The sequence below is a fragment of the Microcaecilia unicolor genome, chromosome 6 (assembly GCF_901765095.1).
Source record: "Microcaecilia unicolor chromosome 6, aMicUni1.1, whole genome shotgun sequence".
Classification (NCBI taxonomy): domain Eukaryota; kingdom Metazoa; phylum Chordata; class Amphibia; order Gymnophiona; family Siphonopidae; genus Microcaecilia; species Microcaecilia unicolor.
This window is the reverse complement of record NC_044036.1, coordinates 279,940,647-279,966,202: the sequence shown is the minus strand read 5'-3', so window position 1 is coordinate 279,966,202 and position 25,556 is coordinate 279,940,647. Positions and strand designations below refer to the sequence as shown.

General features: G+C 40.0%; 1 protein-coding gene across 2 annotated transcripts; it reads left to right on the top strand.

Annotated features, from left to right (window-relative positions):
- The first annotated feature begins 3,530 nt into the window (after nt 1–3,530).
- On the top strand, nt 3,531–23,005 carry LOC115473015. 2 transcript variants are annotated; one of them, XM_030207606.1, is made up of 7 exons: nt 3,531–3,548; nt 4,488–4,619; nt 8,125–8,967; nt 9,315–10,085; nt 17,145–17,416; nt 17,462–18,035; nt 19,830–23,005. In XM_030207606.1, exons 1-7 carry the CDS (start codon nt 3,542–3,544, stop codon nt 21,896–21,898), a joined length of 4,668 nt encoding a protein of 1,555 aa, XP_030063466.1. In that variant the 5' UTR covers nt 3,531–3,541; the 3' UTR covers nt 21,899–23,005. The 2 variants fall into 2 exon arrangements, with proteins under 2 accessions (XP_030063466.1, XP_030063465.1); XM_030207605.1 differs by having other exon boundaries at nt 17,145–18,035.
- Nucleotides 23,006–25,556: the final 2,551 nt, after the last annotated feature.

The window sequence follows — 25,556 nt, the reverse complement described above, 5'->3', positions numbered from 1 at the left end:
GTATGCAAATAGATTTGAAGTCAAATTTAAATCCAGTCCTGTTGTATCTACACAGGTTTGGGGCTGCTTGTGTGTTCTTATAGTACAGCACTGGGAAGAGATAAATGTTTATGAAAGTATGCTAGTGGCTGTCCGTGTGCTAGTGAATGGGCTGTGTCGGCACTAGCGCATGGACAGCCGCTAAACCAGAGCGCTAGAGTTTAATTCTCAAAAGGCCACCTAAACTGGTGTGCAGGAGTAGTCTAATGGTTAGTTGCAGTAGGCTGAGAACCTGGGGAACTGAGTTTGATTTCCACTGCAGCTCCTTGTGCCTCTGGGCAAGTCATCTAACCTTCTATTGACCCAGGTACAAAAATAAGTGCCTTTATATAATATGTAAACTACTTCGATAGTAACCACTGAAAGGCGGTATATCAAATTCCATCATCCTTTCCCTAAGGTTAGGTGCAGGAATGATGTACACCATAGGCGCCCCGTATAAGAGGCTTGGGGAGGCTAAGCCTCCCCAGCCCAACTGTGACCTTCTTCGCCTGCTGCCCCCACCCCGCGACAAGCTGCAGGCTTCCCCGCTCCCCAGGTCGTCCATCCCGTCTGCCCTCAGCTCCCCCCTAGCCCTCGTTTGCTTCCTGCCGTTGCCCTACCTTTAAATATTGCATTTTTCTTCCAGTCGCGGCGCCATTATTAAAAGCAGAAGCAGCAGGCTCGGCTCCAGCCTTCCCTCACATGGCTCCGCCTTTGCGCAAACAGGAAATACTTCAAAAGAGGGCGGAGCCATGAGAGGGAAGGCTGGAGCCGAGCCTGCTGCTTCTGCTTTTAATAATGGCGCCGCGACTGGAAGAAAAATGCAATATTTAAAGGTAAGGCAACGGCAGGAAGCAAACGAGGGCTAGGGGGGAGCTGAGGGCAGACGGGATGGACGAGCGGGGGATCGGGAATTGGGGGGGGGCTGGAAGTTAACATTGCTGGATGGAGGGGAGGGCAGGGGGAGAGGAGGGTTGCTGGACATGGGAGGATGGAGGGGAGGGCAGGGGAGAGAAGAGTTATTGGCTTGACATGGGTGGATGGAGGGAAGGGCAGGGGAGAGGAGAGTTGCTGGCTGGACAAGGGTGGATGGAGGGGAGGGGAGAGGAGGGTTGCTGGACATGGGTGGATGGAGGGGAAGGGAGAGGAAAGTTGCTGGACATAGGTGGATGGAGGGGAGGGAAGGGGGGAGAGGAGGGTTGCTGGACATGGGTGGATGGAGGGGAGGGCAGTGTTTGGAATATGTCCACTTTGAGAATTAGGTGCTCAACATTAAAAGTTTAAATTTATTTACTTATTTATGGCATTTTATCCCACATTAAACATGAATTAGGGTGTTTTGTGGCTCTACATGAGAATTGTGATATTATGATCCCTTGTTTCATATTGTTGACGGTCTGCATTTTCCGTGTGGGTGGTATATTGGTGTATTAGGTTCTGCCCAGTGTAATATTTATGGTACAGTAAGGTTCTGAGTGTGTTTTTGCACAAAGTTGTGCATAGTGTTTTGCAGTTGAGCGATTGTGGTTAGTATATGCTTTGAGCAACCACTTTATTCTTTGACATATGATACATATCTAATATCTAAATTTAATAAAAGGTATTGTGACTTTTATTTTTTTTTCTGTGTTATCAGACAATTATGGATTTAAGCCCCACCTCTAACCCCGCCCCCTTTATCCTCCCCAAACAGTTGGGCCACCGACCACCTATGATGTACACTAAGGGCTGGATTCTATATATGTTGCCTGAAATTTCTGCTTTGAAAATAAATATGCCTAGGCTTATTCTGTAAAGTATGCCTAAATTTTATAGAATACACGTAAAGTTCTGTGTGGTTTATAGAATATGCCGAGCACCCACCTGCACGACTAAAGTTAGTCGTAAGCAGTTACGCCAAGTAAAACTTGGTGTAAATGCTGATGCCTAAATTAGGCACAGATCAGGTGTATTTTATAACAATGCACGTAGATTTTAGAAACATCCATGACCCACCCATTCCACGCCCCCTTTTCAACTATGCGACTTAAAATTTATGCACATCATGTTACAGAGCATGCTTAGACAGTTGAGCATGTAAACTCTAATTAATGCCAATTAGTGTTAATTGCTTAATTGGCAATTATCAGCACTGATTGGCGTTAACTAAGTTCCATGCACAAATCTAGAATATAACTGGATTTGAGCACACAACTTAAGTCACGCGATACAGAATCTGGAGGTAAGTGTGAATTTTACACTGGCAATTAAACCCTGGAAAGGGGATTTTAGCAGTATATAAGCTCTAATTTGAATTGAATTATGCATATAAGTTCTTATGCTAGCTCAAAGGCTGGTGTAAATGCTCAGGTCTAATTGCTATTAGTTAGGCATGTAACTGATAGAATTCTATAACCTACATGTGTAAGTGCTAGGCACACCCCTGACCCAAATAAAGGCAGTTACACGTATAACTAATGTCAATTATAGCCAATAATTAGTAGTTAATGCCAATTAGCTAATTAAATTAGGTTACACGCATAACTATTCTTTATTTATTTATCACATTTGTACCCCACATTTTCCCACCTATTTGCAGGCTCAATGTGGCTTACATCAAACCGTAAAGGCAATCGCCAAGTCGGTAAATATACAAATACAATATAGTGTAGTGATCAAAGAGCATCAAAAGAACAGGGTATATAGGGAAAAAGGAGGGAAGGTTAAGAGCGTCCAAAATGGTCCATTAATTTGCTGTGTTGCAGGATGTAGGGACGTATGTTGAATCCTTGAGATAGGCCTTTCCGAATAAGCTGGTCTTGAGTGATTTCCTGAAATTAAGATGGTTGTGAATAGTTTTTACAGCTTTTGCTAGTGCATTCCATAGTTGAGTACTAATAAAGGAGAAAGTGGAAGCATACGTGGATTTATATTTGAGGCCGTTGCAGCTAGGGTAATGAAGGTTTAAGTATGAACGGGATGATCTGGATGCGTAACATTGTGAGCACATTTATAAAACTAGGGGCTAGTGTGGTAAAGAAATTGAAAGGGATGATTTTCGAGTATGTTTTTCACCTCTGTCCTTGCTTGTGCTTTTTCCACTTGGACAGCTTGACCGTAAAAAATTTTGGCATGAAAAGAAGAAACCCAGCAATATTACATGCACCACAAAAGTACTGAAAACCTATTTTATTTCCCCTGAAAAACTCCTAATAGATATGTAAATAAGCACCTAAGAGTAGAAACCTTGAGGTAGCTTAGAGGATTCAGATTTTTATTTCATACTTGTTTACGGCTTAATATTTCTTTAAATGTGGCCATGAGTCTTGAAAATGTCATCACAATGCTTTTTCCACATTTTATCAGTTACACTAGTTTGTCAGTGGCCTGTTTAAACTTGTTTTCTGCGTTAATACATTACGTATCATAAAACAGATGAGCAGTACAGTTGATGAACCATTTCTTCCTAATGCATAAATACTGTAAGAGGTGTCAACTTACTTCACTGAGGGCGAGTTGGGATGGTTCTGCATTTCTCAAAATGGCTGGTAAGTTGCATTTCACAGTTTTGTGCAGTTCCGTAATGCAAAACTGATTACATAAATATTAAAGACAGAGGTTTAGTCTTGTTGAAGAAAGCTGGATTCTTTGCAGGCTGTGATTGCTTTATATATATATATATTATATATATATATATATATATATATATATATATATATATGTAATTTTCAAAGATGGTAGTGTACAGGAATTTTACCAAAGCATAGAGTTGCCCTCTTATGTCATTCATCTCTTGGTCAAATCACCTTTGGATAATTGCCATATTGGACATTTTATAAGATATCACAACCTGCAAAATGTAGACTTATTGTTAAAAAGTTAATGTAAAAACCCCAGGACCATTATTTCATTATGTTAGTTCTGTCCACCTATAGAGTTAAAAAACGGTCAATAAACTTAATGTTTATTAAAGTGCATTTCACTTCTGTTCAGCACCATGATTGAGGGATGGTTGGTTTTTTTTTGTTGTTGTTTTTATTTTTTTGCTTTCAGTTTCCAAACAAGAATATAGCTAATAATGTAGATAACAGGCAATCCTAAGTTTAAACAATAGAATATATGGAACACTAATCTAATTAAGATAGATGTACTGTTTTAAAGATTATACAGATTATTGGGAAAGGCAGATCACACCGATCGTACTGATTTATTTGGATTTAGTTCATGTCTTTTCATTGGTAATGTCACCCAAGTTGCATTCAGGTATAGCAGGTATTTCCATTTCCCCAGAGGACTTTAAAAAGTTTTACTTTGTATCTGAAGTAATGGAGGATAAGAGACTTGCCCCAAATCACAAGGTGCAGCCATGGAATTTGAGCTCTGCCTTTCCTGGTTCTCAACCTGCTCCTTCACTGCTGATGACAATAAGAGTAGTTCTCGGAGTGGAATACTTTTCATACCTTTTTTTGTTGTTGTTTGTGTCATAGGCATATGGGTGTTCTGTGGATTCTTTTTAATAATCTCCCTAGAAGAAATAGCCTCACAGTCATGTCCTGGCAGTTGTAAATTCTGTACCATACAGCTCGCAGAATGTGAGCACATATCTTCTTTGAAGTCAGGTAAGCCCTTCTCTAGCCAAATCCCTCTTTCTGATGCCAATATCTAGAGCAGGGGTGTACACCTCTGTCCTCAGGGACTGCAACCTGGTTTTGTTTTCAGGATTCTTAAGGATTTCTTTAGTTTACCTTTTTTGTCATTTCTAGCTCACCTATTATTTAGGCAGGTTACAAAAAAACATTAAAAACAGCAATTAATACCACAAATAACATAATCTATCTTTTATCTATCTATGCATCATATCTGTACTTTGGATGTTCTAATGTGTGCTTATTAAGTGTTTCATTAGTATTATGCTGACATTATATAATATTTCTGTTATTTGAATCGTCGTGCTGTTAAATGTGTATATTTTTTATACTGTTTCATGGTAGTCCTATTAGGTTTCAATTTGCTTGTTAGCATTTTTAGCGCACGCTAATGATTAGCACTCACTAAACACTAAGTTGCCCATAGGAACATAAGGGTTACTGTAGTGTTTAGCGTGCACTAATTTTAGTGCAGCTTAGTAAACAGGGCCCTTATTGTATTTGTTTATATTTGGTCATTTTTACTATTGTTGTGCTGTTAACAAAATTGTTTTATGTTTAAACTCTACCTGCTTTACACTGCCTTGGGTGAATCGCTTCATAGAGGTGGTTAATAAATCCCAATAAATAATCTGCTCCATATTCTACTGCTTAACATATCTACATTCTACAGTAGAAATTCCTGAGAGAAATAATGTTTACAACTGCTTCTTAAATGTGGACAGCTCTATAATCATATCATAAAAGAGGACCTACAAAGGAAAAAGAAGCTTCTTTTGTGACTGTATAATGTATTTTAGGTAAACAGGCTAATGAAAGTGCTTTTGTTCAATCAGATCTCGATGCCTGCAGTGGGTAATACATTTCTAAAGCCTGTGTCATGTATAATGGCACTAATCCAGTTAAGGCTTTAAAAACAAGTCAATGATTTAAGTCAAATTCTATAATATACAGGAGCCAATGGTTGGTTTGATCATATCACTCATACCACACAACCTACTTTGCTGCTGCATTCTGTATAATCTGCAAGGATTTACACCAGGCTTGCAACAAACCAAGACATTACAACTCTGTATCACAATTTGAAAATCAACGAAAGAGCATAGGTTTCAATTCACTTAGTCCTCATTTTATCAGCTTTGGGTGCTGTATCACTCTAGATACCTGTGTGTGCATAGTTAATTTGGAATCCAACACAACCTTCAAACTCACTATTTGCATGCAATATATTTGCATGCACTGCCTACATCAAATGAAATAGATTTTGTGTGTATGCAAGATGGAAATCTTGAAAACAGGACTGGACTGTGAGGGTGTCTGATGGGCCTAGCAACTAGTCCAGTAACTGCTGTCTGATAAATAAGTGGCCTTTAAGAGCAATTGGGCTTGGTGGTCTGGTATGTATTTGAAATGCCCCTCTGGATGGTATATTAGACTACCTGTAAGATTTTTATTCCTCCCAAATGAAATATATGATCTGAACTCTGCAGGACAGAGTAAGTGAAGAAAGGCCATGGCTGTTGCAAAGCATTGTGCACTGACAGCTATTTTTGTCACACATCCCCCACTAGAATTTATTTTATTTTTGTTACATTTGTACCCTGCGCTTTCCCACTCATGGCAGGCTCAATGCGGCTTACATGGGGCAATGGAGGGTTAAGTGACTTTGCCCAGTCACAAGGAGCTGCCTGTGCCTGAAGTGGGAATCGAACTCAGTTCCTCAGTTCCCCAGGACCAAAGTCCACCACCCTAACCACTAGGCCACTCCTCCACTCAAGGATTCAAGCATGCCTATTCCATAGTGTGATCAGTTGGATAGGAGCTGGGAGCGGAAAGGAGAAGTGGGCATTTCATAAGGTTGCAGATGATGGGGGATAGAGAGGGGTGATGGAAAAATATAGTTTCTTTGAAGAGAGAGACATCATGTGACAGAGCAAAGGAGCTTATTTTGCTGATTTGACTGGTTGTGGGTTAATGCTGTAATAGTTAGACATGATAGGATGATTCGGGGTCTTGATATTGGGAACACACATTTGCATATAGATGAAGGTAGGAATTATATGATCTTTCTTATAACTTTTAAATCTTATGGTAGTATACTATCTATAGGTAGGAAAAGGAGAAGTTGAGAAAAGTCTTCTTACTGAACAACATGATATAGCTAGCTGACCACAAGGTCAGATTGTACAGCAAAAATAGATTAGCTATAGCTTGAATATGTGACACAAAAACTGCTGAAGAAACCTGGGGGGGGGGGGGGGGGGGTGCGGCAGCATAGAATTTAAAACAAAGGTATGGATGGGAGAGAAGTTTCTACTAGATGGGCGGGATAAATATGGTGGACAAATGATTGGTGACAACATATAGATGGGTTATCCTAAGATTTCCTGTTGTATGGCCCTGGTATGTTGGTGCTTGTTGCACTTCTGCTAGTCCAGTGATTTGTCTGAGATTCTTGCCTTGCTTCTTGCCTGTTTCTAGTTAGTCTGTGTTTGGTTCAGTTTAGGTTTTACTTGTTTTCCTAGCCTTGTTTCTTGTTTGTATCTCAGTGTTTAGTTTCTGTTTGTGTGCTGGCTTTGTGGCTGCTTGCAGCTTTTAGTTCTGTGTCTTGTTAGTCAGTGTTTTGTTCCCTGTTTCAGTGGCTGCTTGCAGCTTCCAGTTTCTGTCCCCTAGCTTGTCCTGTCTCTGCCTTGTGTTGTATTGTCTAGCCCAGTTTCCTGCCTTGCTGCCTATGTTCCTTCCTTTCCCCTCTGACACTCAGTCCCTGTGCTGCCTAGCGGTTATCCAGCTCCTGCCCTGTCCTGCAAAGTCCTGTCGGCTACCTGAAGCTGGGAGCTCAACTCCTGGTAGAAAGTGGCCAGGTACAGGTGAAGCCTAACTGTTGTCAGAGTTCTGCCTTGCCCCTGGTGTGGGGTGCTTTTGCCTGCCACTGCCGCACCTCGGCAGTGGCCCAAGGGCTCACAACCCAGTTCCAGCTTTGTAAACGTGACATCTCCTAGATCCAAAACCCAAGTCCCTTTAGTTTGCTATAATAGCCAGTTAACCTAAGGCTTCACTCAGGGATTACACCAACTAAGGAATTTCTATGGCACTTCTAGTTTCTCATCAACTTTGGATATTCTGTTTTAGTTCAAAAATATTGAGGTAATGTATACATTGCTATGTACTTAATTCTATTCTATAAGTGTTTAAATTGTAAGGTTTGTTATTAGTTTTCTCGCAATCCATCTTGTGCAGAACATAGATAAGGTAGAATAAATTATTGCATACTGTTCTTTTTGGCACGCAGAAATGGAGAGGAAAATTGTGTCCTGCTGTTCTAAAGTAAGGGTAAGAGGTAAGGGTAAATGCGTTACCGTCTTTCTGTGATACAACCAAAGTGTTTTACCTATTATATTTGAGTACATCATTCTGTTTTGGTTGGGTTCAGTGTATAATTCTCTTTTCATGGCAGCATATTTATTTTTATTCTCTTTAGTTTTATCCGGCTTGCCAATCTTAACAGAACAAATACTCCTGCGAAATGGGAATCTCAGCATCATACCTCCAGGTTCCTTTCAGAACTTCTCCCATCTTCAGTTGCTGTCTGTAACAGGTTTTATGATTTCTTCCCTTACAAACCAGACTTTTGTCACCAAGGATGGTGAGAGCACTCTGAAAGCCCTGGATCTCAGCAGGAACCACCTATTCAGCTGTGGAGTGGCTACATCTGCCTTCTCAGGCCTTGGAACGCTAAAGGAACTGATCCTTTCAGACAATGCTTTGGATTCTTTGAAAAGGTCTTGGTGGTCGGACATGAGTTTACTGCAGAAACTGGTCATATCTGCTAATAAGGTCACCAACCTTCCTCCCAGGGTGTTTGAAAACTTAACTCAATTGAATCAACTGACTATGCCTAGCAACCTTATACAATATCTTATTACAGACACATTTTACAACCTAGTTTCTTTGACAGAACTGGATTTATCAAAGAATGAAATCATCTTTATTAGTGAAGATGCTTTTCACCCTTTACAGGAATTAAAGCATCTTAAATTATTTGAAAACAGGCTTGTGACCCTCCCCAGCATAACGGATTCTGTGACCTCATTATTCCTTAATGGAAACCTGTGGAACTGCAGTTGCAAACTGGTGAGGATGCTGCGGTCCATGGAGAAGAAAGTTCAGAATCCCACAGACCTGCTCTGTGAAAGCCCAGAGAATGTGAAAAATCAGCAGCTGCTGAAGGCTGAGCCTGAAGTCTGTGTCTTTGCACCTCCAGAGGAGGAGGATCTCCCATCCCAAAGCACCTTCAACATGTACTCAGTTTATGGCTTCTTAGGTAAAGTGAATGTCACTGATGTTAAAACAAATGTGTTTTTTATTTTCTTTCTGACACAATATGAAAGCTGCCATTAGATGGATTGAACTTTGCCACAGTTTTAGTGCTATTTTACAACCTTATTCCCTGCCTATCCCATCACTTGAAGCACATATAGTAGCTCTTTATCTGGAAGGGACTTGTCAGTGTTATTTTTCAGTCAGATGAGGCGGTATACTTACCTGTATCCAATATCATTTGTTAAGACAATTGTGCAATTTTTTCAGCCTGTTTTAATGTAGTTGTCCATCCTGAAAGCCCAGGTGTATGCTGTTTTGACTGTGTGCACATGAATTCTTCTCTTGCAGGCGGACTTTTCTTCACTTTAATGATCTGGCTAGTTGTCTACTCCATCACAAGTTACTGGAGATCCAATAAGAGAACTACGAGCCCCACAGCACATGAAGACCTAAAATGCAATTTAAAGGCAGAAACCTCCATGGCGCAAAAATCTGCAAATGCTCTTTTGGCATTTCAGTGTCCCACTAAGTGTGAGTCTTGGAAAATGCAAACTGATTATTTTCAGACAGAACATGAAACAAATTCGTTGGAGAAACCACCCACTGAACCTTTTAGCCAGACATCAAAGGATATTGACGTTCATCCTTCAGCTGCCTTGTCAAGACAACCGTTTAATTCAGCAGTAGTCCCATGGGATCTTGTTGATAAAATGTCCAAAGTGCCAAAGCAAAGCAGACCATCTGATCAGTATGTGGGCACGTTTCAAAGTCTGGATGAAGAGGCAGAGAAGATGGAAGGAATTCCCAAATGTGCCAGTGCACCAGTCTTGCTTCCTACACTTGATGATCCTAAAATGTTATCTTCCTCACCCTTGTTCTCCATTGCTGAGGTGCCTAAGAATCTCTCCAGAAAAGACTGGCTTCCTATTATCGTAGAGCCTGAAATTTCACAAAAGGCAGACTTGTGCCCAGTCACTCAGGACCTGAGAGACTTCCCTGCATCTGACTTAAGAGCCAGGGCTGAGCAGATGTCTCCAAAAAGTGGTGTAGGTCTCCTTGTTACCCCTTTCAATGATGAAAAAGCAATGCACCTTATAAAAATGATGGATACCGAGTCTGGTAAGGAAAAAGAATGGCTGTTATTTCTTCTCTCCCACCTCTCAAAAGATTTTGGGCTAAGGGTTAATCTGTACCAAATTTTCTGTACCTGTCAGTACCTGAGGATCCTGAGAGAAGTTTTTTTTTTAATTCTACATGTAGAATGTACATACCTAGCCTAGAAAGCAAGCCCCAATAGTTCTACATGCAATTTTTTATTTGGCAGCAGTATTTATATTGAAAACAATTCAGTGTGTGCTGTACTTCATAACTTTTTTTTATTTTTTTTGCATTAAAGTACAGTACATAGTTTTTGATGATTTTTTTTAAGATTGTGTCTGTGCCAAAGGCTTTAACTGATTATTGCATATTTAATGATCTTGTCTGACTCACTTCTCTTACAACACAAGAGATGTCTAGGCTCACTGCTTACAACAAAGCAGAAAGAGAGAAGTTTTCTTCCCAAGAGAGTCGATTTGATAGGTCTCATACCTTGCACTCAAGCAGATCTGCTTACTCTGGCTTAGTAATAGCCACTAACAGTAGCTTGTTTTGAAATGACAGAATCCACACTTTTTCTTTTTTAAAATAAGCTTCTAATTCTGAGAGAGCAGAGGCCAGTGATAAACAGAAAAAATGAATTCTGTAGAATAGAAAGACATTAAATGTTTGTAAAACATTTGCGCTAGATAGATGCAGAAAGTCATGAAGACAGAACATCTATTATGAGAATGCCAGGGCATGAGGGATTTAAGACATCCATATCAGTTTAATAGAAAGGCCACAGGAATAAAGTAATCAGTAGTATCTTAATGTACCTCTGAGCTAAATATAGGTCATATATGTTGATATGTTTTCTTTTTTAAAGAAAGTCAGTTAACATATTCTGATTTCTGTAAACTTTGATTTTTCAATTCTGAAGAAGCTTTTAGCCTGTGCATCATAGTGACATAGTAAATACCAGCAGATAAAGACCTGCCCATCCCATCCCATCTGCCCACCAAGGCAGCCAGAGCTGCACCTGCCTCTCTGAGCAAGTTTATTTATTTATATCACAGTTTATATAGTGCTCTATCTCAGATTCTAGGCGGCTTACAAAATATCACATCCATAATTACTCCTTCATGATGGAAACACTGGTAACACAAAACAGGACAGTTGGCAATTTTTCACCATGCCAACCATGTTTAGGCAGTTGTATATTCAAATTCAAATAATAATAATAATAATATATGATGCTATCTTGGAACCCAATACCACAAAGCCATGCCAATATGGCTGCAGTATAGTCAGTCATTATCAAAGAAAACAATCCATCATTATTGCTGCTAATAATATTGTATTTGCTAAATTCAACTTTGATGTCTTCCCCTTCCCCATTGGAATACCACCCACACTCATAGCATATGATATGAATGTGGTATAAAATACACATGCTTGATTCTGACCCATTTTTACTATTTTTGGGACACAGACTGTAGAAGTTCTCCCGGCACTGGGTTTACTTTCCCACTGCTAGAGTTGCTGTCTAAGCACCACTTCTGCCCATCATACCACGATGGTCACTGACTTAGATGGTCAAAGGAGCAGCTAGCTCCAGGAATCCTGAACGGATCTGGCTGGAGACTAGCTCAATTTCACCGGGAAGTGGAGTGGGAGGCACTGCAGAACCAGACTAATTCTCAGACATCCAGTCCAGGCCGGGACATCGAAGAGAGCTGACCGTGGCTACCCCCTAACCAGTGTTATCCAGCCCTGGCCTCGGCACCTGTCCGCCTGCACCCACCGCTAGCATCGCCGGCCACCCGCCCGCCGGCACCACCTCCACCATCGCTGGCCATCTGCCCGTACCCACCTCCAATATCGCATCGCTGGCCAGGCAATCTCTGCTGTACACTGCAAGAAGTGCCGGCCGGCGGGGGAAGGGAGTGGAGTGCCACACACATGGAGTTGCGGAGACAGAGGAAGGCAGGCAAGAGGAGCAGCCATCAGAGGCAATCATCGAGGCACGACGTGAGGTCCGGAGCAGCTCGTGGTTGGTCGGCGCTGCCCCGCACCGCACACAATGACTGCCGGGTGAAAGCAGCCCACGTACCTAAGTGTATTGTTGAAGGAACTGGCCAAAAAAAGGAGACGATTCAGTGGAAGTTTAAACTAGTGATTGTTAGCATTACATGATGATCGCATACTAAAGAGCAACTGAGTCAAGCACCTTCCTATTGTGTCTCAAGCACCTTTCCCTGACCAAGAGCGAACCCACCCTCTAGGTCGACTTCCTATTATACAAAGACAGCCAGAGAATGTCAGAAGGAGAAACTGTTTCGCACTGACAAATCTGCGAATACTTTAACACTTTAAGCAAGCATAAGAAAGACTAAGAAGTAAACTAGCTTAAAGCGACAGTAACAGAACTGATCAAAAACTCTGAAGCAGAATAACAGAGGAAAAGAATTATCCCAACTTGAGTTCCTTATGTTGTATGTATGACACCTCCCTGGTAACTACCTTGAAGGTGTTCTGAAGCTCCCTCCCCTCCCTCCCTTCTCCCAGCCAAAATCAGACACAGAGCCCTGCAGACTCTCTGGGCAAGGAGGAAGGGAAGCAATTAGTCGCTAAGAAACCGACCAAACAACAAAGTCACATCACACATCCAATCACTGGAACACGCACTCATCAGTAGCCCAGACAACAGAAACCAAAATGTATACCTTCAAACTACTCTTAATAACCTACTCCTTAACACTGATTCACGTGACACTAACCACCCCTCTTGCAGACAGCAACACTATACCCATACTATACAATCATCAACGACTGATCAGATACACTACGCCTAAACAAAATGATGACAACTTAAATAAAGAAAGATCACCAACATGTGGACAACCACCACAGAATACAAAGAAGGGCCCAGACAAACTCACATCAACAAAGAAACGACAAATAATAAAAGTCCACACAACACTAAACGCAGGAGACCCATTCCAAACAATCCAAATAGGCTACATCAATGCAAGATCCACAGTAAACAAAACAGAAATACTAACTGACTGGATCATGGCAGAGGACCTTGACCTACTCTTCATCAATGAAACCTGGATCCATGACCAAAAGGACCCTATAATCCTAAACCTATGCCCTCCAGGATACAAAATCACACATTGGACTAGAAAGGAAAAGAGAGGCGGAGGCCAATCTCACTTTACCACCGAAACTACCGCTGAGTCCATGACACCTCAACTTGAAATGGCCTCAATCAGAATCCACAACAAAATCCTTCGCGAACACTTGTCCTGCGTCCTATTTTACAGACCTCCAGATAACTGGAAAGAAAGCCAGACCAACTTCATGGACTTCATCTCAAACACATGTGTAACCAACTCCAATGTACTAATAATAGGAGACATCAACCTTCACTTAGAAGCCCCAAACTCAACCAATGCACGAGAATGTATGGACTTCCTCCAACTATGGGATCTCAAAGGGCCACAAATCCAACCAACCCACACTAAAGGGCACACACTTGACCTCGTCTCACATAAACTTTCAACAGACCAGAACTTAATAATAACAGATATTAAATGAACAGAAACACCCTGGACTGATCACTACAAACTAATCTTATCTCTACACTGGCGGAAGAAGGGATTGCACCAAATACAAGAACACACAACTTACAAAACAAGAGGTCAAATTGACACGACTACATTCTGGCAACAGATATACAACAATGAATGGACAGCACAAACCAACTCCATATACTACCTCACAGAATGGGATAAAAGATGTGAATTCATACTAGATGAAATAGCACCTTTGAGAACAAGATCTTCACGTAAGCATAACTCAATGCCGTGGTTCAATGATGATCTAAAAAAGCTAAAAACACAATCCAGGAAACTCGAACAAGCATGGAAAAAAACAATAGATGAACCCACACTCAACACATGGAAACAATCACTAAGAAAGTACAAATACGCCATAAGACAGACCAAAAGATCATACTATAAAACTAAAATAGGGACAGACTACAAAGACACAAAGAAATTATATCAAATCATGAACAACTCCTAGACACCAACCTGGTCACCACTTCGAATACAAACATCCCATCTGCAGATAAACTTGCTAAGTACGTCAACGAAAAAATTGTAAACCTACGCAACACACTACCTCAGGACAACACAGACATCGAAAACTTCCTTAACGAATTGGACTCAACCACGGGAAAATACCCAGCTGACCGTACCTGGCTAAACTTTGCCCCCATCACTGTCGATGCAGTTGCACGGGCAATAGCAGGTTCTCCAACACTTACTGTAAACTTGATTCCTGCCCCAACTACTTAATGAAATCTGCCCCCAACCGCTTCATAGTAGACCTCACATCCCACCTAAATTACATGCTACAGCAAGGTCTCTTCCCTAAGGAAAATGGCAATATACTACTTACACTAATACCAAAAGACACCAAGAAAAAAACAAGTGAAATAGCAATAGGCAAAAACGTCCTCCTCCTCCTCCAATTCGACATGTCCAGCGCATTCGACATGGTAAACCACAATATATTAATAAGACTACTAGACAAGTTTGGAATTTCGGAATCACAGCACCGAAACTATACTAGTGTCTGCAATGAACTCATTCAAACAGGCAATTGCGACTGGTAACAACATCCTCCTCCTGCAATTCGACCTGTCCAGCTCCTTTGACATGGTTAACCATGATATACTAATACATATACTAGAATACTTCGGAGTAGGAGGCACAGTTCTCAAATGGTTCAAAGGATTCCTGACCACAAGATCATACCAAGTAATAATGAACGCGGACAGATCACCCCCATGGATACCTGAGTGTGGAGTCCCCCAGGGATCCCCTCTCTCACCAACACTATTCAACCTAATGATGATACCTCTAGCCAAACTACTAGCCAATCAAAACCTCAACCCCTACATTTATGCAGATGAAGTCACAATTTACATCCCATTCAAACATGATCTAAATGAAATCACCAACGAGATCAACCAAAGCCTCCAAATAATGCACACTTGGGCAGATGCATTCCAACTAAAACTTAACGCAGAAAAAACACAATGTCTTGTACTCACCTCACAACATAACACAAAAATCTTTACCACCATAATCACACCATACTGTTCCCTTCTGGTCTCACAAAACTTGAAAATTCTTGGAGTCACCATTGATCGAAACCTCACTCTTGATACCCACATGAAAAACACAATGAAAAAGATGTTCTACACCATGTGGAAACTTAAAAGAGTAAAACCAAGTAAAATCCAACTAAAAAATATCATCACCATGGAAAGCAAACTGCGGAGTATCACAAGGATTACCATTATCACCGATCCTCTTCAACCTAATGATGACTCCTCTAGCCAATTCATTATCAAACCAAGGCCTTAACCCCTACATCTACGCAGATGATGTCACAATATACATTCCCTACAAATCCAAACTGACAGAAATCACCAATGATATCACGACCAGCTTGAACATCATGTACTCCTGGGCAAATGCATTTCAACTGAAACTCAACAAAGAAAAAACACACTGTCTAATCCTCTCATCCTAACACAACGTGAACAACCCCACTACTATCAACACCCCAGAATACACCCTCCCTATATCAAACAGCCTGAAAATACTCGGCGTTACATTGGACCACAACCTAACACTAGAGAGTCAAGTGAAATCCACAACAAAAAGATGTTCCATTCAATGTGGAAACTCAAACGAGTGAAACCATTCTTACCGAGGGAAACATTCCGCAACCTGACACAATCAATGGTACTAAGCCACATAGACTACTGCAACGGAATCTATGCTGGATGCAAAGAACAAATGTTAAAGAAACTTCAGACCGCTCAAAACATGGCAGCTAGGCTCATCTTCGGAAAAACGTGATTTGAAAGCGCATAACCCTTACTCGAAAAACTACACTGGCTCCCAATCAAAGAACACATTGCTTTCAAAATCTGCACCCTGGTCCACAAAATTATCTATGGTGAAGCCCTGGGATACATGACAAACCTGATCGACCTCCCAACCAGAAATACTTCCGAATCTACACAATCGTATCTAAATCTACACTACCCAAGCTGCAAAGGACTTAAATACAAATCAACCTATGCTTCCAATTTCTCCTACATAAGCACACAATTGTGGAATGCATTACCAAAAGCCTTGAAAGCCACGCTCAACCACCTACACTTCTGGAAAAAATTAAAAACTAACCTGTTTGAGAAGGCATACTCAACCAATCTGTCATAAATGTCTGATCTCTGCAACACAACATACCTAATGTACGAAATGGACATAACACAACTCTTCCGTCGAACGATTACCTAATGTGGCTGTACCACATGAACTTTATCTTACCACAACATCACTTTGTATTTGTTTACACCGGAGTATGCAAACGCCTCTCTGGTACTATGTAAGCCACATTGAGCCTGCAAATAGGTGAGAAAATGTGGGATACAAATGTAACAAATAAATAAATAACACATCAACATCTATGAGGTCATCTAAGTTTTGTTTTGATTCCTTATCTCCTGTCTATTTAGGAATCCTCTGTGTTATATCCCATGCATTTTTGAATTTTGTCAGTTTTTGTCTCCACCACCTCCACTGGGAGGATATCCTAGGCATCTACCACCATCTCTGTCAAATAAGTATTTCCTGATGTTACTCCTATTATACTATCCTACAACCTCAAGTCATGTCCTCTAGTTCTACCACTTCCCCATATCTCGAAAAGGTTTGTTGTTTATTAATACCTTTCAAATATTTAAACATCTCTATCATATCTTCCCTGTTCCTCCGTTTCTTTAAGCAGATCTTCAAGTCTTTTCTTACATGTTTTTTGGACCAACTCCTCATACCACTTATGTCGCTTTCCTCGGAACCGCTTGTCCAAGTTCAAGAAATAGGGACAATCTAAGGGCTTCTTGGTAATTGCTGCTGGTTAAATGTCCTTCATGTTACCAATTGGTTATGGGGATAAGAAGAGTGTCAGTTATAGTAATGCTTTAATTTTATTTCCTCTATTTTCCAGGCCTGAAGTATTTTGAGACACAGCATGAGGAAAACGTTGTAACATGCTCTGATGTCCCTCCGCCTCCTACAGATGCTTTAGAAATTGCAACTTATCATCCAGAAAGCATGGTCCAAATGAAAGCAAACAGAGAACTGGGTCAGAGAAGCAAAACCTGGAGTACTTTCTATGGTATCTCCAGTGAGCCAATAGAGAAACAAGAAGATGGAAAGTATGATGGATATGAAGTTTGTTTAAAGAAATTGGAGGTCAGCCCTGTGTCTTCTACAAGAGAACAACCCTTCATTAAGAGTAAATATGAAGAAAATTTCCAAGGGGAACAGTCAATAAAGTTACCAAAGAATGACAAGTCAACAGATTTATCTGATGAGGAATCTATCTCGGAAAAGGATTTGGTAGAGTTCTTCTATTCTAAGGAACAATTCTCATCATACAGTAGTGAAAGTTGTGATGAACGAGATACAGAGGACCTAGAAGATGTGGATAGCAACTCAACTCCAGTGGCATCATTGCCGTCGACACCTACCAAGTTGCAGAAGCCAAGAGGAACTACAAAAGTGAGGACCCCAATTCACAAAGGTACTAAGATGTCCACATATGAAACAAATTTATCCAGCCCCTATTTGAGGCAAGAAAACACACAACAGAAGTCCATGGGCAAAGAGAGACTTCATAGAAAACACAGAAACAGGAAACGTAAACAAGGATTTTTATTACCTAGCGATAGACTAACAAAGGAGCGATTTTGGAAATACCACAAAAACTGTTGTGATGAGTACAAACCATGTGCAACTGCTAAGAAAGTGTTGAAATACATAAAGACTGCATCACCAGAGCAATTAGATAATGAATCTACCCAGAGACCTCCTTCTGATTTGGACCTTCTTGAAGGTAATGACAGGCTTACCGTTAATCTTTTAATCAGACTTTCTCAGCAAATGGAAAGAAAAAGAACCAAGTTGTCACCTTGGAAATAGTTCACGATTGATTTGATGTACTTTAAGTTTTGGATAATTATGTTATCTATTATACTATGAGCTACAGTAGTGTAATTGCCATATTTAGTCATCTTGGATACATAAAAATAAAGGTCAACAACAAAGATGTAAATAATAGTTATTCTATTGGTCCACCTTAATACATCTTTGACTACATTTGAGAGCTACACTCCATTCCTTGGGTCAGGAAAAAAATTGAATTCACTTGGCTCTGACCTGAGGAAGGGAGTGTAACTATTTAAAACTATCTAGCAATGAATTAAGTTAGAATCACCTAAATATTTGTTGTTAAGCTTCATTGAACTACGTTTTACCATTTTGTTTTGTGAACACATTGGGTGAAAGTTCTTTTACTCACCATATTTATCAAACTTTATATTATATTTTCATTAGATTGACTAACATAACCCCCACCCTCCCCACACACACACACCTTTTACAAAGCCATGCGGCTTTGTAAAAGGGGGGAGGGGTGGTAGTTTGTAGAATTTCTGCTCCATTTTGAAAAGGATAGCATGGAAATAGGGAGAAAGAAAATGGTGAAATAATTCTGTAGATTTTTTTCCCTTTGCAAAGAAATATATTTGTTGAATCAGTTTTCTTTTCCATTAGCGTTATAGTTCTTGGCATTGTTTTGTCCTGTGATTTGCCAAACGTCAAGATGAAATAGAAGGGAGAGTGCATTTGTTACTTCTCCTACACAATACAAAACTTCTAGTGGAAAAAAAAACAGACAAACTACGAAGCAAAAAAAATTTCTATGGCAGCCATAACATCAGCTCTTGCATCTCTGCTACTCACCACACAATCACAATATCAAAATTAACATCATAAATAATTTCCTGTGGCAAAATAACTGGGCCACAGCTTTATTGAACCATAACTTTCAAATATGTATTCATAAACACATATATCTTAAATATAACATAAGTAATCAATATCCCCAGTACAATAATGTCATTCGCCACTGAAAGTCGGTGCCGAATTTGCCTCATCGCTTATGATTACAATATAATCCTCAATCCCCACCCACTAGAGGTCCGCGGTGATGCAGGACTTCCAAATACTCTTGCTGGTGAGGCACACAAGCACAAATGTTATTTCCAACTTTTGCCCAATACCCCTGTTCCATTTCACTTCCCTTTAATGACCCCCAAAATTCCACCAACCAAGCTGCAACCAACCACCCAACATTCTAAAAGACCACAACATCAAAAACCAAACTACCCTTAGGGCGGGACAGGTGGGACAAAAATAAGCTCTCTACAGTCCTTCCTCCCCAACTACCACCCTTCACAAAAAATATCAATTGTCATTAACTCCCTTCTTCACCAATCCCAATAACCTAACTATCCTCCCTGTCTCCCCCATCCACCCAATCACAAACAGCCTCATAGGGCTGCACAACTCCATTCAGCTGACATTATCAGCCCGTAACTTAAGGTTATGGGCTCCCTAATGCTCAAAACATCTGTGCTAATTGTTTATACATAACAAACCCTATGTCATAGCAATTTAGATACAAGAATCTTTTTGAAGACTGCTTGGTTTGCTTTGATGCCTTACAAAGAGAATATTTTGCATTTTTTGGTTTTCAATTAAGAAAATTGTAAAGAAATATGTAAAATGTGCCTTTACAAAATTTACAGCCCTTTATCCTGTCTCATATTTATACAAAATCTTACAGACCAAAGTACTACTCTGCCTTTGCCATCCAAGTCCATAAATGGCAAGGAAGACAGTCTTAAACTTCAAAAGAAAACGTTAAAAAACAAGAACTGTATCAGCTTCCCCAGTTCAGCAATGCATTTAGCTCATGGAGAATTTTTCAACACTGGAAAGCAACCAAATGACAAGAGCATTTTGTGTGGCACACCACATTTCATAGAAGTTAAACCAGCTCCACAGGCTGGCTTGCCTGAAAATCAGCTTGGCTCTGTAGACCTCACAGTTCATGATCAATGTGGTTTACCTGAAGACTCAGTGGCAAAGCAAATGATAAATGTTTGTGATGTCATCAGTGAGCTTCCTTCCACTGCAGGAAATAAAAAACCAAGTCTTTGCATTACTTCAGAGTACAGACCTACAAAACCTAACTCAGATGTCCTCCTGACACCAAGTATCTGTGCCGGTGCAAACCCAGTTGACGGTGGAAAGAGAAGGACTAAGAAGATCCCGGATGTTTTTCACGCAGGTTCACCTGTAAAGGCCTGTCTACAACTTAGCAAAGTGGCATTTTCCAAAACTGCTGCAAGTGTGGATGAAATCTCTTTAGCTTGTGGCTCTGATGACAATATCCTTCTGAATGTCAGGGAAGTGCCAGAGTACTCAAAACGTATACATGAAGATGTATGCATAGACAAAACCAGATTACCATCTCAGCAACACTGGCTACATAATATGGATTATGACCATGAGGTTCCCAGTCTGCTAAGATATGGGAAGCATGGTAGCATATTGCATTATCACAGAGACAAGCTGTTGGCACAGAAAAAGAGGGAAAATCAGTTTCAAACCCAGAGGAATGCTGGAATAGTCCAGTTAAAAGAAAATGGGCAACATATTTCAGATATGCTGACAGCAAAGGAATCGAGGCTCAGAAAGCATAGTGGAGAAATGTCACATGGCAGTCTCATCCAAAATAATTCTGTTTTGAACTCCAGTAGCTGCTCTAATAAACTGTCTGTTACATATGTTTGTGATGCTACAGATAACCCTTGTAATATATATGATCTGTACAAAAACAGTCTTAACCAACAGGATGAGCTTGAAAATTCCATTTCACGGATAGAAACTGAAGCCTTTCCATATAAATTAGCTATGCTAAAACCACAAAATTTAAGGCATGTTACACAAAATGAGAATGGCCATGTTAATGATGGAAAGTGTTTTAATCCCAAACGTGGAGAGTGTCTTATTGACAGCAATGATCAATTATATGTGTCAGACAACAACGACGATAGTGGAAGAGACCTAGGGCATTTAGAGAAATTTGAAAACTTGGAGATGGATGAAAATTCTGAGCTGATTTTCACATTAGAGCAAAACTGTGAATTTCCCTTTCAAAAGGATAGCTCTATCAACTCACCCAAAGAAATAAAGCAAAGCTTGAATGATTGTCTTCCATCGAAACTCTCCAGGAGAACCTATCGTTCAGTTTTTAAGCTACCAGTTGGGGACACATCTTGGAATGAGTTTCACAAGAGTGAGCACTCCAACATTCTACCTCCTATTCCAGAGTCGGAAAGGTACATGAAAACATTCCCTTCTCCAGATGTATTGGAAATCAAGTCTACGGTGCTCTCAGGTTCCTTCTTTAAGTCTGAAGATCTTGCCATGGAATCGGTAGCTAAAATGGCCTACATAAGTTCACTTTATAAAGCAAAACCTTCAAGAAAATTTGTACATAACTTCTTTCAAAAATTGGATGACTCCGTACCAGAAATAAGCGAATTAAGTGTTCTTTCTAATCTCCATTTTTGTAAGATTGCTGAAGAAATGACTGTGAACATGAAAAATGAAGAGGGGGCTAAGCAGTTTCAAGACCATGAAGATGAGAGAGAACAGTTTCAAAAAGGTAAAGATAATGCTCCCTCTAAGCCTATCCTATCAAGCAACAGTGGCTGCTACAAATCTCCCACTAGACAAGAATTAAGTGCAGATAGTGAGCTGTCCCTCATGAACATACTGTGTAGCTTAAAGTCATCTTTCGAACATTCTGGGGTTCTGCTTAAATCAAGCAAACTGGATGAATGAAATACAAAGGTCAGTGTGTTGACTGAAAGGGTCTGTTCCTGTCGGAGGCAGAGATTCTAAAGGAACTGAGAGAAACAGTTGCTGCCTTCAAATGACTGTTTTGTCAGAGTCTACTGTGAACTCTGCTTATAGCCCACCAATCCTTCAACAGCAAAGTTATTCTATTACAAACCCGAGATTTAAACTCTGAAACCCTAACCCATCTCCATTACGACAAATGCAGCGGCCTATTTACTTAAGTGTGATGAGATTTTGCACCTTCTATGGGTTAATGTCCAAAATGAATGCATGATAATTGCAAGGCCTCTGTCGACTAATGAACGTTTAAAAAGTTCTTTACTGGGTATAAAGGCATAAGACATGATGCAGTTAGCTATACCTATTTGTCTTTGCCCATTCTCCACCCTTTTGATAGCTGTTAATGCGGAAATGACTAAGCATAAGACACCATGTTAACTGCTGGCTGTGAATGAAGATATTAAAATATAGAAACATAGCTTGGTAAATAGGCCCCATTTTATGTCTCTGCAAAATTACAGAAAGCGCCCACTGAATCAAAAAGCCAAACCAAGCATAAATATTGACTATGTTGCGAGTGCTTTAGTAATGTCCTTTTGATTTACAAACATTGTCCTAAGCGCTTCATCATTCAGTTTCAGTAGTTTGTTTACAGGATTGTTATATAATATAGTGCAATAAGCTTAGTTAAGCCATTTCCCCCTCTTTCAAAGCAAAAAAATACTATGCGTTAATTTTTAATTATCACAACTACTGGTAGCATATACATGAAATTTCACAGTGTTATGGCCATTATGAATGAAAAATAAAGAATATTGTATGATTTTTTTTAACAAGGAAAATTAAATGAGTGCTGTCATGTTTTGGAGGTATTTGGATAGAAATTATTATGCACATATTTTAACACAAAATTTTGTGCTAAGTTTCATAATGCAGCAAAAGTGAATTGCATTGATTTCATTTGGAGTACTGAATTAAAAGTAATTGTATCTGTTACTTTGCTTAGCAATGTTACTTTAATGTTTTAAATGGGTTCTTGTTAGATGGACTGTACATGGATATAAATGAGATAATTTAATAAAAATATGTTCTGACCATTTTTCTGTTATGCTTCCAATTTTGCTAGAAATTTTAAGTTATTACAATACATACAATCCAAGCTAGTAGATGGGGAAAGATTACATGCCTGTGGATTTGAGTCTGAATATTGGACTTGTTGAACATTTGAAAATGGTAATTTTTTTAAGGAAAGAAAATCCTCCAATATGATTTGAATGCAGAGTGGAGATAAGTTGAACATAACGTTTCTTTGTATAATTGAGATCAACATTGGCATGGTGTGAGTTGGACTCTGATTATTCTAAAATCTAGAGTTGCTCAGGTTTGTTTATTTGGATTTTGCTCACACCTTTTCCAGTAGTAGCTGAAGGTGAGTTATATTCAGGCACACTGGGTATTTCTCTGTCCCTGGAGAGCTCACAATCTAAGTTTGTACCTGAAGCAATGGAGGGTTAAGTGACTTGTCCAAGATCACAAGGAGCAGCAGTTGGATTTGAATCGGCCACTTCTGGATGTCAAGACTGGTGCTCTAACCACTAGGCTACTCTTTTTCTCTAGGTTCACGTAAACATTTGTAAATTCAAACCATGTGAAGACGGTGTTTACCAAATTCATATATGAATACTCAGAACAAGCTCCATATTGGAAATATGTGGCAATTTACACTGGACTGCCCTGTGTGTATCTTTATTATTATTATTTTACCAAAAAAAATGTTACATTGAGCATATGCAAGACTCCAATGTTTCCCTGAATAACTGAATTCTAACAAGCCCTTCAAGCTGGTTGGTTGTTTGGATCCAGAAGAACAGGACTAGAAAGCCCTAAGTGCTGTACCTTGCAATATGGTAAAATCTGTAGTCACTCCCCAATACAGCTACTTGATAAACAAAATGTAGACTTGGGAGTAACATCAGAAAATACTTAATCACAGAGAGGGTGGTGGATGGCTGGAATCAAAGCAAAACCTTTATGGCATTCACAATTTAAACAGGGCATAGAGGGGTGTAACCTTCACTGAGCAGAAACTCTGACCCCCTTGTTAGGCAGACTGGATGAACCATAAAGGTCGTCATATACTGTCATTTGCTATGTTTTGTCAATGTAATGCCACATAATCATGTAACCCACTCTCGGTTAATAGTTTTTAGCCTGTTGGCACTAAGGCATCTGTATTAATTGGTAGTGGCTCGTGTTTTACAGCAATTGCACCACCAAAATAAGAGAGCAGAGAGTCAAAAAATCTAACAGAGAAGCATGATGATAAAGGATGTGGAGGGTTCAGGGTGGGAAGAGGGGAAGGTAAAGAGGGGATGTACCAAGTGTGTGTGTGTTTGGGGGGGGGGACTAGGAAAGGGAGAGTGCAAGTGGAAGGTGGGGACAGTGACTTCATGCTCTTGGTAGCACCTACCTTTAGACACTTCAGCTATCACTGGATGCATGCATAGAGTTCTTTTGATGCCTTTTGGGATCGATTCAGAGACTGATTTCTTCCCACAGGGGTCCAAACTGTGGTGCTGGTGGGACTTGCCACTATTTTAATTTTTGATCCCAGCATTTGAGACCATATTAGTGTAACTAACTGAAGAGCAGTACTGCTGATGGTCCCCAAGCTATGACAGAAAATTATTCCTTAGTGCTTTGTATAGTCGGTGTGCTTTCCATACATATCGAAATTACACAAATATACAAATTAATTTTTCTTTTCCAGCTGCATGCAACTATTTTATTTAGTTATTTTACATATCACTGTGAAGCTGATTCACACTGAATAAGAAAACTGTACAAATCTCAATCTGATTTATGCTCAGTGCAATTCAGAACTGTACCTCATAAAAAAGGTTCCCGTACTTGGAAACATGACATGCGTGAAATGCACTGGGTCTGGATAGAATTTCTTGCAAAATGAAGAAGTATACTTTACTCTATTTCATGTTCTTTATATTTCAGTCACAAAAAGATCTCAAAGTTTCAAAGACAACATAGAAAATACATATTTGTATGGTGTAAACATTTTTTGCCTGTTCACATACCAATTTAAATTTAATTGTTTTATCTTTGAGACCACACCAGCCTCTAGATCAGGGGTTGGCAACCTCGTTCCTCGACGGTCACAACCCATTTGGGTTTTCAAGATTTCCTCAATGAATATGCATGTTTGAATACAATGGAGGCATTGCATGTAAATAGATCTCATGCATATTCACTGGTTAAATTCTGAAAATCCGATTGGATTGCAGCCCTCAAGGATATAGGTTTCCCACTCCTGCTCTAGACAACTATATTATGCAATGTAAGGTGCTATCTTACCAAGGACCAGAAAGTAATCTTTCACTGTGGGGATTTTCCTATGCAACTGGGAATCACCCCCTGGCTTACAATTCCCCATCCTCTTCCCAGGGCCTGAGTACTTTATCTGGCTGATCCCTGTGGATGAGGGGGAAGGGATCCAAACTCAGCACCACTAAGCTTCAACGCACAGGTGGGCCATAAAAGCATCTTATATTCTTTTCAAAGTACAAGTTCATGATTGACTTGCAGAAGGAAATACTATAGTTGTGTGGGATAACTTCATTCTCAG